We start from the raw sequence: 12,600 nt of genomic DNA, 5'->3' as shown, positions 1-12,600 counted from the left end.
AATCGAACAGTTAGTAAAACGTTATTTTTGCAACCAGATGTCGCAGCATCACATTTTCATTACTGAATCCGATTGCGATTCGAAAGGAGAATTTTAAGCGCAAGGAAACTTCATGTAACTATGTTTTGTCCCGAAGAATTTTATTTACACAATGAGTAATCAACATGGAATCAAACAATCATCATGCGAAACGAACAACCGGCACAACGTGGATGAATAAAACAAGATCTGTTATAACCACCAATTGCAACTCAAAGGAAAGAAAAGTAAACGTGGCTGCAGCTGAGACAAGAAAAAGAGTATCGCGATTCACCGATAAACACATTTATTATTATTATTATTATTATTATTATTATTTCCTTAGGTTATCATTATTATTAATATTATTGTTTATTTTTTTATCATTATTATATGTATGTATATGATAACAGCTTGAAATTGGGTAAAAATTAGTTATTACATTACATTGGGTGTCTGGATTAATTACAATAAAAATTGAGGGAGCTGGAGTAAATTCAAATATATCATACATATTTTGTACAACTAATCAAAGTTTAAATTCGATAATAATAATCATCCCAAGCGCGATATGTTCTACCAGAAGAATGAGTTTAATTCGTCTGATGGAACGTAGGTGTAAGATTGAGATAAAAGTGAAATGAATGTATATTCATTTACATTCAACACATTATGCCACTTATTATTTACTCTATGCAACAACTTTCACCTTCAAGTGTATTAAAACATGTATTATGTATATTGTTGAAATAGCGTGTTTACAATATTGAAGACCTTACAAACACGAACTTTCTGCGCAATATGGTACACGACGTAAGTATTGGCAACAAATGTTATCTAAAAAACATTATTCCACTGTTATATCATTACTGGAAGGTTTCGTAAGAATTTAACAAATTTTTCAGGTCATTTAACGATTGTAATGTAAAGCAAAAGACCAAACTCAACGCAATCCCCGGAACTTCGACAATTGTTTTTTCGTAACAATTATTAAAGAACGCCAAGAACATAAGAAAATATATTCTTACTTTTACCTGTAAAAGAAGAACGAAATTAAATGAAAATCAAGAAAACCTAATACTGCGAAAATATCGCGATACGAAAACTTTTCTCTTAAATGAAGTGCATTTCGTATTTCACCAGACTCCAATAATTAACACTTACGATTGGGAAAAAAAAATTCCTTTGCCCACGTTCATTTAACTTTGTAACGAACGATAAACTGATGATTGAAAAATAAATTTTAAATTAAAAAATCGGTCGAATTATAGTATAAAATAATCATACGACAGTCAAGTTTTTAACAGCAAAATTATGTACAGGAAGAGTAGCGTTCGACAAATACACTGGATCGATTATGAATGCAATTGAAGTTGTAGAAAAACTCGAACGTAATTCGTAAGATTATCGGTAAGTAAATTTTTATTAAAAAATGACCTATTGTAACAATATCGCAACGGGAATATAAAAAAACACGTGGGTGGTGATTTGCTAGCCATCCTAATTCTATGACTGAACTTTCTGAATTATCATCCAGTAATTGAAACCTAAATGTTTGAATCATTTTTAATTCGTAAAATTCAATGAATAAATGAAAAAACTGCACAATCGGATTTCAAATTGCCTTCCGAGATCTATAGCAAAATATACCTGATCAAATATTATACGTGAAACTTGTCCATTGATATTTCATCGGATGAAATTCTTACGTAGAATTGATGTCAACCCTAAGGCGATTTTAAGCTTTGTTTATTCATCGAAATTATTTTTTTTTTTTTTTGTTTCACTATCATTAAAAAAAGAAAAGAAAACAAAGTGCTTAAATAGGCACAATAGTTTTCGTACGTTTATATCGGATTCATTCACAGAATATGGACCAGAAATATAACGAGTTACAATCTCACAATAAGAATCAGGACACAAAGTATGTTTGGTATTTTAAAAACTCTATACGCTCTATTCCTGATCACGCTATATTATAATATATTATATCGATAATAATTCGTTCAAATGAAAGTGTAAACCAAATCTCCTGCGCATTCTTAACGTGGGCTTATGCTTGTAGTAGGATGACCGCCGGTTCTTCTCTCAAACATTAGCTGGAATTCCTCATGACATTATAAGCGTGAGGTAACTTATCGTTAAAACTTATTTCTCGAGTATAGTGAGAGAAGTTCACTCGTTCGCAGTATCAACGTTGACGTTTACCTTATTTAGTAGTAAATTAAATCACAATTACATTACATCGATCTTGTCCTAGCTACAGCTAGAGAATAAATCACTGCCTAGTCAGCCGAACCTAGCACCCATTTATTATACCACTTAATGAAACCCCTCCCTAGTACTCTATTTCTCTGCCTTTTGCTCTCTCTATCTCTCTATCTCTCTCTCTCTCTCTCTCTCATATTTAACTCTTATTATAACTCCCAATCGTAATCCTACTGTTCACTTTTAAATATACACACGCGTAGATCAAAGCTGCGAGTCTCACAGGGCGGAATAAGCCCTCGTTTTGTATTCCGTTCCACAAGACTTTAGCCTGATAAGTTTTAGCGTGAACATAGAAATTCAGCTATCGATTGTTCTACAATCTGAATTTTTCAACAAGTTGCATATGAAAGTTCCATTCAATACATCAAAGTTGTAAAAAGTTTTTTGCTTTGCGATACAATGTTAGCGTAGAATGAAATGAGGAGACACTTACGTGATTACTTTTATAAGATAAAACTGAAAATACTAAAAAACGAAAAAAATAAAACCAAAGAAACGACAACTCATTTCACCAATCGAATTTCGCGCCTATCTTTAAAGCACCGATGTGCCGTCTTGTTCGATAAACTAATGTAAGTGGCATCGGACCCGTCAAACATTTTCAGCTTTCCCCATGGTTTTCTTTTTTTTTTTTCACTCTTCTTCTTGCTAACAGTCATTTGCAATTAACCATGTCTCTGCACACCATGCACCACTCTCAGATAAAAAACAATTTTCTATTTGGATTTCAAGGATTTAAGCAATATACTCACACCGTTTCGACAGCTGGGAATTACCTTTATTTTGATTTAATTGTATTTTGCGTGTTCTTTTTTTCTCTCCCTTCTCCTTTATTTTTTTTTTTTTTTTTTTTTTTTTTTAAATCTTTTGTTTCATTTATATTAGACAAACATAAATAAATAAAAATTACACTTGAAGCGTTGATAAATTGAATGCGTCAACAACTTACGCACAGCAAGCCGTTGCCAGAGTTACACACCGACGTTTATTATGCCCAAGTTCGCCACGTTGCGCATCACTACTTATTCAGCCATCACCCCCACCCTGATATCATCAATTTATGAATTTTCACTTTTAATGCATTATGTACAACAAAGTTCGTTTCGACGTAATATATCAGGTGCGTAATATGCACGTGTGTGTGTGTGTGTGTGTGTATGTATACAATTATGCGGTCTGATTTAAACATAATATCATTCGTACTATTTATTATAACATTTATCAATAATTCCATAATTTACATACTTATTAGTGGCGACATGGTTTCAAAGACATGGAAGGAACAAAAAAAAAAAAAACAGAAAACGAAGAAAGAAGGAATAGACTTGTCGTAATTGAGAATCAATACTTGTAACATCTGCTATCGTCATATTATTTCAATTTATTAAATTTCATTGACAGAAAAAATCTGTACTGTATGTACTTATACGCATAGTCGAGGGTCGCAGTGTTGCGCGTTCGAAACATCAGACAAGTCATATGGAAAATTAAAGTTTAAAAGAGATTTAAGAAAAAAAGCTAAAAAAAAAAAAAAAAACCGTCGGATATTTTATTTGCATTATAAAAAAAAGTAAGCACAATGCCCTACAGGATGACTCGATTAATGTAAACCACGATAGAATTTGGTTTCAAATTTTTTTTTTTTTCTTTCTTTTCGTTTTTCACTGAACAATTAATTAACAGGACAACTTGAGACGTTTACGCTTCGTGCTAATGGCAATGAACCACGCAGCGGTTCAGCCATGAAAATTTTTGGGTATGGGGGAGGGGCGAGGGGGGAGGAGGGGGGCTGGAGTTATCGGCAAGGCAGATGTGCTCAGATTAACTTCCCCAGCAAGTATCCGACTACCACCATGGCAATGGCGATGAGTACACTGGTAGGAATTTTAGTTGGATTTAACTTGTCGCCACTGTTCGCTGTCAGTCCCGCAAGCGCTGCCATGTTTCCACTTGTAATAGTCGCTGTGCCCGATGCAGCATGCCGCAATCTTATAAGCTCTTCCTATTATGAAAATTCACAGTCAATTATACTTATTAGTATAACGATCGAACGATTGAATTCAAGTCATCGGCTCAAGTCTTGACAAATACTTTTCTCAATGTTACCACGTATAATTGATGATTTCTGATGATATACAAATTATGAACAAATCATAGAAGCTTCGTCTTGTCGTAACAAACAAGATAGGTCTAAGTAATGATTAGAAAAAGGCTAAATCAGGGCTTTGCAGAGAATAAGTAAAATTACTAGAATGGGTAAACGAGCACACAGAATCTATTGACACTGGCGAAGTAGAACTGAAATATAGTGACTAGAATTATGTTGCTGAAGAATTGAGCAATGCATAAATTTGAACATGGTCAGAAAATAGATCGTACTTCTAATTTAAACTTGACAGTGTTCTCTTTGTATCTAATTTAAAATGATCACTCTGCCAAATGATAGACGATTTAGTCATTTCTTTGGAAAAATTCCTTCAACCTTAGTGCCTTTAAATAATAAAAGCAGTGGGAAAAAAACCTGAGAAAGCAAGCCACAAAAACAATACGAGAAGTGTTGACCGGAAGCGCAAAGGGAACGATGAATGTGAAAATACCATAGAATAATAGAGGGTAAACCAAACCACGTACAGTGACAGAATGAGCCTGAAGAAATAAAATAGGAATATACTAAGATGGATATATTATGTGTACGTATAATCGTTTTTTAGCAAATTATCACCACAAAGACACTGAATATGTACAGGAAAACGAGTTAGAACATGCATGTTGTGCGTTTGAATTAAAAAGTGCGTTTGAAAATATTGGTAGCATAGAATGGAAACAACAACCAAAAATTAAGAAAAAAAAAAATCGAAGTTTAACGTATCTACATCAAATAACATCGGAAACGGATAATGTTGTTATATGTAATTATTAAAACGTTCGTGGAAGCATGTAATAGCAATATTGTTATAACAAAATATAGACATTGGTATAAAATTGTCATAAATATGGTCGTGAAATGGCGAATTGATTTACCTTCAGCTGAAGGTTTTCCTGCCTAAGGTTGCTCTCTTCCTCCCTGAGTTGCTTTACTTCGAGTGCCGCTTTCATTAGTTCTTCCTCCATCTTTCCATGTGGCTAGATTAACAGATAATGAAATTGAATTTTAGAACCAATATGTTAATTAAAACGGAGAATATTACCGTCTCAGAACGCACCTTGGGAGATGATTTGACAGAATCGCCGATCCCCTTGTTTTTATCATCATCCACACCATCGCTGCTCTCAGCTGTGGTATTGCTTACTGGATTTTCGAAGACACACTTCAGTTTGAAGTCCATTAACTGATCTGGATTTATGTCCTTCCACTGAAATTGATGTTAATTACATGCTTCGTGTATTATCTTATCTTCGAAATTTGCTTAGCATTTTTTCGGATACACTGATCCATTCGCGATAAGTTTTATACACCCGCACATATTTGTATAATACTAGCTAGCAGTGTCGATGTAGTTTCTTCAATAGGTATCGTTTTTTATTGCAAATAAATTTAATGCAATATCAGACTTCTTTCCATCGCATAAGAATTATTTGGTAGTCATGAAGATATCTTTTATTTTGTCAACTGATGCATTCAAATCTGTACGTACGCTGATAAGTGAAATAATATTTTGGAAGCTTAAAATGTGTTCAGAAGCACATATGGCATGTATTTCAGGCTTGCAAAACATACCAACGACTCGTTGACAAAATCTTCGTCGTCATCCTCAGGAGCTATCATAGTTTGAACCATAAACTTGTGTTTATTTTTCTCGCCAGGAACAAAGTCAAATGGTTGTAAGCATACTGTGAAAGAAATTTTAAATTAAGAAATATCTTCTGTTATTTAAAAGTAAACAAAATATTATATACACGTGTAAAATAATAATCAACTTCTAACAAACTAATATTGCATATGCCAATGTGTCAGTAATTTAAGCAACATCCAAGAGTCGTATTTCATGTATTATCTAAGGCTACAATCACAATTGTAATTAGACTTGCCTATTGTTTGGAAAAGAGAGAATATTATACAATAATTTGAATATGCAATAAAGGCTCAAGAGCTATTACGAATATATTGGAAATGTTGACTCTAACTAAAACCTGCTTAAAATGAAAGATAGTAGTGCACTGCGTTTTATATCTATAAAATTTAATTGGCTGTAAAACTGTTTGCCAATTCTGTGCGCAAAAAACTTGACTGTCCAGAACAGATGAGAAGATAAAGAAAAAAACGACAATTTATGAAGCAGGTTCAGAACAACTTTTTGACTATGGTTCTATAATGATTATTACAGCACTAACTTCTGGTTACAATGAAAAATGCTTTGGTAAATTTTGAAAATAAAAATGACAATCTAAAAATTTTTACAGTATATTCTTGACGAATAAAAAAAATGACTAGGTGAATGCTAGCGATTGTCTAAGAATATGAAATCCATCTGCTGTTGAATAATGGAAAGTACCTGCTATTTGAGTGACACCCTTAGGCTTTAGGGCGCCAGAATTGGGCCGGACGCAGTACTTCTTAGGGGCAGTCGTCTTTATTTTAAAATACACTTTGTGGTCCGACGGATTGGTCAGTTTCATATACGTTGTGACCGGAGATGTAAAAGGTCCTGCGAAAAAAAAAGAAGACAAAACGTATTTTCATGTACGTTAAACTCATGCGCTGGTACGACTTTTGTGTTGTGTTTTCTGTTTCTCATATATTCTTTATTCTGATCCAGCAATTCCTACATTTGCATGACAATTGCTTCCACACATAATTTATCAGATTATACTATCACCTCGCAACGACGGTACTATTGAAGTTATGTGAAATGTTACGTTAGCAATGCCTAAGAGTATTGGTAAATTGTCCAAACAACAAACATCTATTTCCATTTACTTTGATACCGTAGTGCTAATTACACGTTGGAATGAAAATGAATGAATTTGCAAAATGTGAATTTAGTGAATCACATTTCAATGAAAACCACTTGAGTATTTGATCAAGGATCTATTTCTCAAGATTACTTCATTAGTTAGAAGAGGGTGATGTCATTAAATGTCTGAAACAGAAATCTCTTGTCTGAGCAACTCAGTTTGCTTGAGCGCAAGGTAATCACTCTTGACAAGTGTGATATAATATGAATGCAACCTGATTATTTGGACATTAACAAAAGATTATTACCAAAGGCTGAAATCAAGATATAGTAAGAAAATCTTTCCTCTTGTCAACGCATTAACGTACAAAGTATTGTCAAAATTGAAACAATTATACCTTTTTCATTTGCTTATACTATTTACAATACATTTCAAACAAAAAAATCCAACATTCGTTGTCCGATCCAAAGTACAGAAGTAACAAATCGACGATTCTATATCAGATGAACATTGTACGAATTTTGAAAGAAATCCAAACTGATTATATGTCGAGTGAAATGAACATCCTACGAGCAATAATAATTAGATGGAAAGAAGTAATCGAAGATCTGGAGACATATTCCCTGGCCAAGTAACCGGAGTGTGAATACCTAAAAATACATATAAGCACCGGCTAAGGAGTCGGAATAGAAGACAATCTGTAAGATAATAGATATGCATTGGAAACGAATGGCGGTAATGAAAAGTATATTTTGATAAAAGGGCCACTCCCACGACGGATGAAAATAGCATGATAATTAGGCGCAGCAGGTGCTGGCAGGAAGAGAGTTGTCGATGAGCGTTGATATATTGAGAAAAGGCAAAGTCCGAGTGTCGAGTCTTGGGGTGAATAAGAGACATGTGGAAAAGCGGGCAAAGATGGGGTAAAGGGAAATGATGATTGGTGGATCGCGGAAGGGGGTGGGGGAGGAACGGATGCAAGAGGGGGAGCCGCTGTGTAAACTCGGAGAAGATAAAACTTTGACAGCAACGTCGACGTAAATGAGACGGGTTAGGAAACAGGAGTTGAGGACTGCGGGTAAAGTGCGAACAGGACGAAACGTGGACGATAAAAAATGCGAGTATCCGATTGTCTAAAGGCACGGATATCCGGCACACAGTCACACGCTGCTTGTATGATATCCGTGTCCGTGTCGCTAACACCGCTACAAAGTATGAAGCATGTATATATGCGAAATGCATTGTGTGTATTGAAAGTAAATGAGAGAACCCGCGTACCCCTGAACCGCAGCTCGCCCTGTGGCTCGATAATTAAAATCTGCTCGGGCTTAGCCATGTTTTTAACGCCTCGCCTCGCGGTATTATCCTCTCGTCCCGACCGTAATGTGACAGATTTATTAAACACTTGATGAGAAAATTTTCTCCTTGCAACCCCGCGCTCACTTCCACTAGCTGGGATTCCGTTGAACTAATTCTGATTTGCAGTTTTCACAAAATACGCATGCGTCATTTACGGAAATTATGTATAGCTGAGGTCTCTTCTTGCGTTACGTCATTCCCCAACGACCTCTACCACGCTAATCATATTCACTACTACGCTAAGTTTAACGGCTCATTTCCATGCCCACTTGCCGACGACATTGATGAACCAATTGTAGCTTCGGTCCAGTGGAATGCACCGATGGAATTCTCAACGCACTCGTTTGAAGTACCCTGAAATTTTACATGGAAATTAGGCATGAAGCGCGATACGCATGAACGCACATGCGCCCGTGACACATGTCATCTACGAATACGTTATGTTTACGCAGTTAAACGAACCATCGACGACATTCCTTCCATGTATCTTCGTTGTGAGCCGCGTTTGCGTCTCTTTATCAGTAGCTACGTTCGATTATAATGTTTTTATGTGTTATCGGGCAATCTTTTGACCAACCACAATCGTCGTATGATAACAGAGCGCCCTAATAATCGTCTGCTAGCTTGCCCAAACGCCACAATCGAATGAGTCTATTGTCGTTCATGCTTATGCCGGTTCTTCAATCGCAGGCCTTTGATGCATTCAGTTATTTATTTAGACGCTTTCGCGGAGCTACAATTTTGTTATTTCAGTTTCTCTTGTTCCACTCCCTAAACTGATTGCCATGGGTGTATTCCGCCAGGGAACTGTGGCAGTCCAGTAATAATATATTTGAATTTTCTAACTAGCGGCTGGTGATATTTACTGGTTATTTACTGCCAAAGTGTTCCATCGTGCTGGACAGTAAACGAGTGTTATTGTCGTTAGAATAGTCTATCGAACAAATCCTAAATAAATATAATTTATTGTGATCTTTTATAATTGAAATATAATCATTATCTTTATTTACAATTTTGAATTTCTGTGTTAAACCTATTTTTATTTTTATTTTAATCATCACCCGAAATTGAAGATCAAATCCGTCACTGTTACTGTGCCCAGCACGATGGAACACTTTGGCATTAAGTGACCAGTAAATGGTACCAACCGCTAGTTTGAAAATTATAAATATACTATTACTGGACTGCCACAGTTCCCTAGCGGAATACACCCATAAACATATAACAATAGACCGCGCGATCTCAAAAGTAGCCCGTTGGTGAATGCGATAGCGGGATAGAAAGAGAAAGCTGCATATGGACCCATCCTTCTATCCTTGTCTAATCGCGCGCATGCGCGCTCAGCATTCTCTCGCAGTGTAGTATACTGGCATTCCATACGGAGCTTTCTCTTTCTACCGCGCTATCGCCTTCTCACAGAGAGAAACCTTACACATGTGGCAGGCGTGCGACGCGCTAAGTTGTTGGGAACTATTAATCAAATTTGTGTATTAATCATTTTTTAATAACGGAGTTCGGTAATACAGCGATGGATCCTAATTTAAATGCCGAGATTTACAGAAACATGACTTCTGCCGATATACCGCCGAATGTTGATCGGCATCTGCAGTTCATTCTAGTTTCTGATGGTAATATTCTTGAGGTTACCCGGCGTTAATGCCACCTAAAATTTATATCGCTAGAACATTTATAGCAACAAACTGTCAGTATGAGTTGTTACGTATTATTCTCTGCCTCTGAGATACTGTGAAGTTGAAATTAAGTCAATTGACCATCCATCAAAGTACTGAAACCTTGTTTTCATTTTTGCCTCACAGATTTGTTTAAGTAACACTATTGCATTCCAATTGCAATCAAATCCATGATTTACAGGTATTGGCGCAATATTAGGTGCGAGTAATATGACAGACCGTTATTGGAATGGGACTGTTTGGTATTACAAGGATCATACCGACTTCAATAGAGACAAAGCAACAACCGCTATGAAAACTGAAAGTGGAGTATGTGACGGTGCATGCTTAAGTGGAACTAATAAATTTGTAATCTGTGAAGACAGTGGAGTTCTTCAGATTCTTAGTATAAATGAGATGGCTGACACACACAACTATGAGTTACAATGTTTAGGATATTCATTTGAGCATGACGATGCCATCACATCCGTATCAGCCTTCGATACAAACACTCGTCTAGTTACAGGAGGGATGGATTATTGGTATTAGCAAAAAAATTGCTCAGAGCGATCAATATAAGTTACCTTTAATAAATGCCAAAAACTAAGATCTGTTCATCTTATGCTGTGGATGAAGATTCTAGATTTTGAACCTCATTTTACTTGGTCCAAACTGCTCACAATGTGATTCAATTCTGTGGGCTTCCATTTGTTAAAAGTTACTTGTAACTGATATTCGTTAATCTTACAGCAGGTGCTTCTTTGTATGTTACAAGAGCAGTTGTATAGTTTATGGTTTTTGCAACATTAGTTAATTACTGCGCGCATGTTTGAACATTAACAGTATTACTTATTGCAATAAATTATACTCAACCAATGATGCTAATATTTGGTTGATTCATATCAAGATATGAATCTGTATGATGTAAATGAAATTTCGTTAATTTTTCCAGCGTAAAAGTTTGGGATACGGTTGAGATGTATTCCAGTCATACATTCAGTCCGGCTCACACAGATACAGTGACTTGCGTACAAGCGCAACCCAAATCCATAGATATCTTTGCATCTATTTCTCTTGATCACGATGCATTACTGTGGGATCTCCGACAACAAAAGCCAGCCAGCTGTATGTATGCAGTTAATCGTGCATCGACCTTTGTCATCGACTTTTGCACTGCAAAGTTTTTTGAAAAATAACTGTAACCTGAAACACTTTACACAAATATTCAAACTTGAGCATTGATTTCAATTTTGTAATTATCGGACATAAGCCACAAAGTGTCTTAACTGATGCGAAGTGCTTAATTTCAGATACTTGATAATATTTCATATTCGTTTTCCTCTGTAACATTAGTGACTGTATCATAATACTATTCCAAGGTATAATCAAAAATGTCGAATGTGGACTGACTGCAGCAGCCTGGAATCCGAAAAATGTACATGAACTTGTGATTGGAGATGCAGATGGTAGAATTTTAGTGCTCGATGTCAGGCAATCAAGTAGTGAACCTGTTTTCCAAAACCCTCGAGCTTTTTCTAGAGGAGTTTACAGGCTTTTATTCAATCCAGCCAGGTTTGTGTGAACCAGTTTCGCTTGATTCATTCCCAGTGGCTATGTACATGAGTATAATGTTTCTACAACACTGAAATTATTTTTATACTTGCCCTAATTATTCAATTTGCATAGAAATGACCAATTTGCTGGATGCTGCGATAGTACAGAGGTGAAGGTGTTCGATACAAGCAACAACATGGAAGTGATATACGAAAATAAGAACCATCGTGACTTTGTTCGTGGATTGGCATGGGACCAAAATTGTCTACTAACAGCTTCCTGGGATAACACTGTTCTGGAACATGCGATATCTTCTTGATGTTGATTTGTACATTAAATTACTCAATACAGAATCGACAACTTTGCGAGTCATTCGTTATGTCGAGATTTTGCCTCGTTAATTGTCATCTGAATCAGTGCCCTAACAATTTAAAGTTACTGTTTATTTCATACATTTTTAATAAATGCTTACAACATTGTATATACTATTGTATCATTGGTTTCGTTTTAACAATTTTAATACATAGTTGTAATTTCATACATACAACATACCGGTATTCATGAACACAAATAATAACTTCCCAACATGCCATTCTTATGCAATCTCAAGTAAGCTTACATCATTCTGGAATACAATATTCTGAACTGTGTTAATATTTTTAATCGTAAGGTAATTGAAACGATCATCCCTTTCCCGATTTGTCTCAAAAACGCGATTGGACATGCACTGTCCTTGCGTCAATTTCTGACACATGACACTAAGTTGTTTCAGTGGCCTATTCCGTTAGATCCAACCACTACAGTCACTAAAAAGTGTTGATCACTGAAAAAA

The 12,600-nt window shown here is 35.7% G+C and overlaps 2 protein-coding genes across 2 annotated transcripts; one reads left to right on the top strand and one right to left on the bottom strand.

Moving 5' to 3' along the window:
- Nucleotides 1–3,150: 3,150 nt before the first annotated feature.
- LOC124186199 (vesicle-associated membrane protein-associated protein A-like) lies at nt 3,151–8,736 on the bottom strand. The gene is made up of 6 exons (XM_046577691.1): nt 8,464–8,736; nt 6,783–6,935; nt 6,008–6,120; nt 5,493–5,642; nt 5,311–5,412; nt 3,151–4,291 (listed from the first exon to the last, which is right to left on the bottom strand). Exons 1-6 carry the CDS (start codon nt 8,519–8,521, stop codon nt 4,106–4,108), a joined length of 762 nt encoding a protein of 253 aa, XP_046433647.1. The 5' UTR covers nt 8,522–8,736; the 3' UTR covers nt 3,151–4,105.
- A 1,225-nt stretch (nt 8,737–9,961) lies between these two features.
- LOC124187131 (methylosome protein 50) lies at nt 9,962–12,249 on the top strand. Its single transcript, XM_046579391.1, has 5 exons — nt 9,962–10,172; nt 10,417–10,756; nt 11,167–11,339; nt 11,594–11,786; nt 11,901–12,249. The coding sequence occupies exons 1-5, from the start codon at nt 10,073–10,075 to the stop codon at nt 12,085–12,087; spliced, it is 993 nt and encodes a 330-aa protein (XP_046435347.1). The 5' UTR covers nt 9,962–10,072; the 3' UTR covers nt 12,088–12,249.
- The last annotated feature ends 351 nt before the right edge of the window (nt 12,250–12,600 follow it).

The sequence above is a fragment of the Neodiprion fabricii genome, chromosome 7 (genome assembly GCF_021155785.1).
Source record: "Neodiprion fabricii isolate iyNeoFabr1 chromosome 7, iyNeoFabr1.1, whole genome shotgun sequence".
Taxonomy (NCBI): domain Eukaryota; kingdom Metazoa; phylum Arthropoda; class Insecta; order Hymenoptera; family Diprionidae; genus Neodiprion; species Neodiprion fabricii.
The sequence above is the reverse complement of the archived record's forward strand: the minus strand, read 5'-3'. Positions and strand labels throughout refer to the sequence as shown.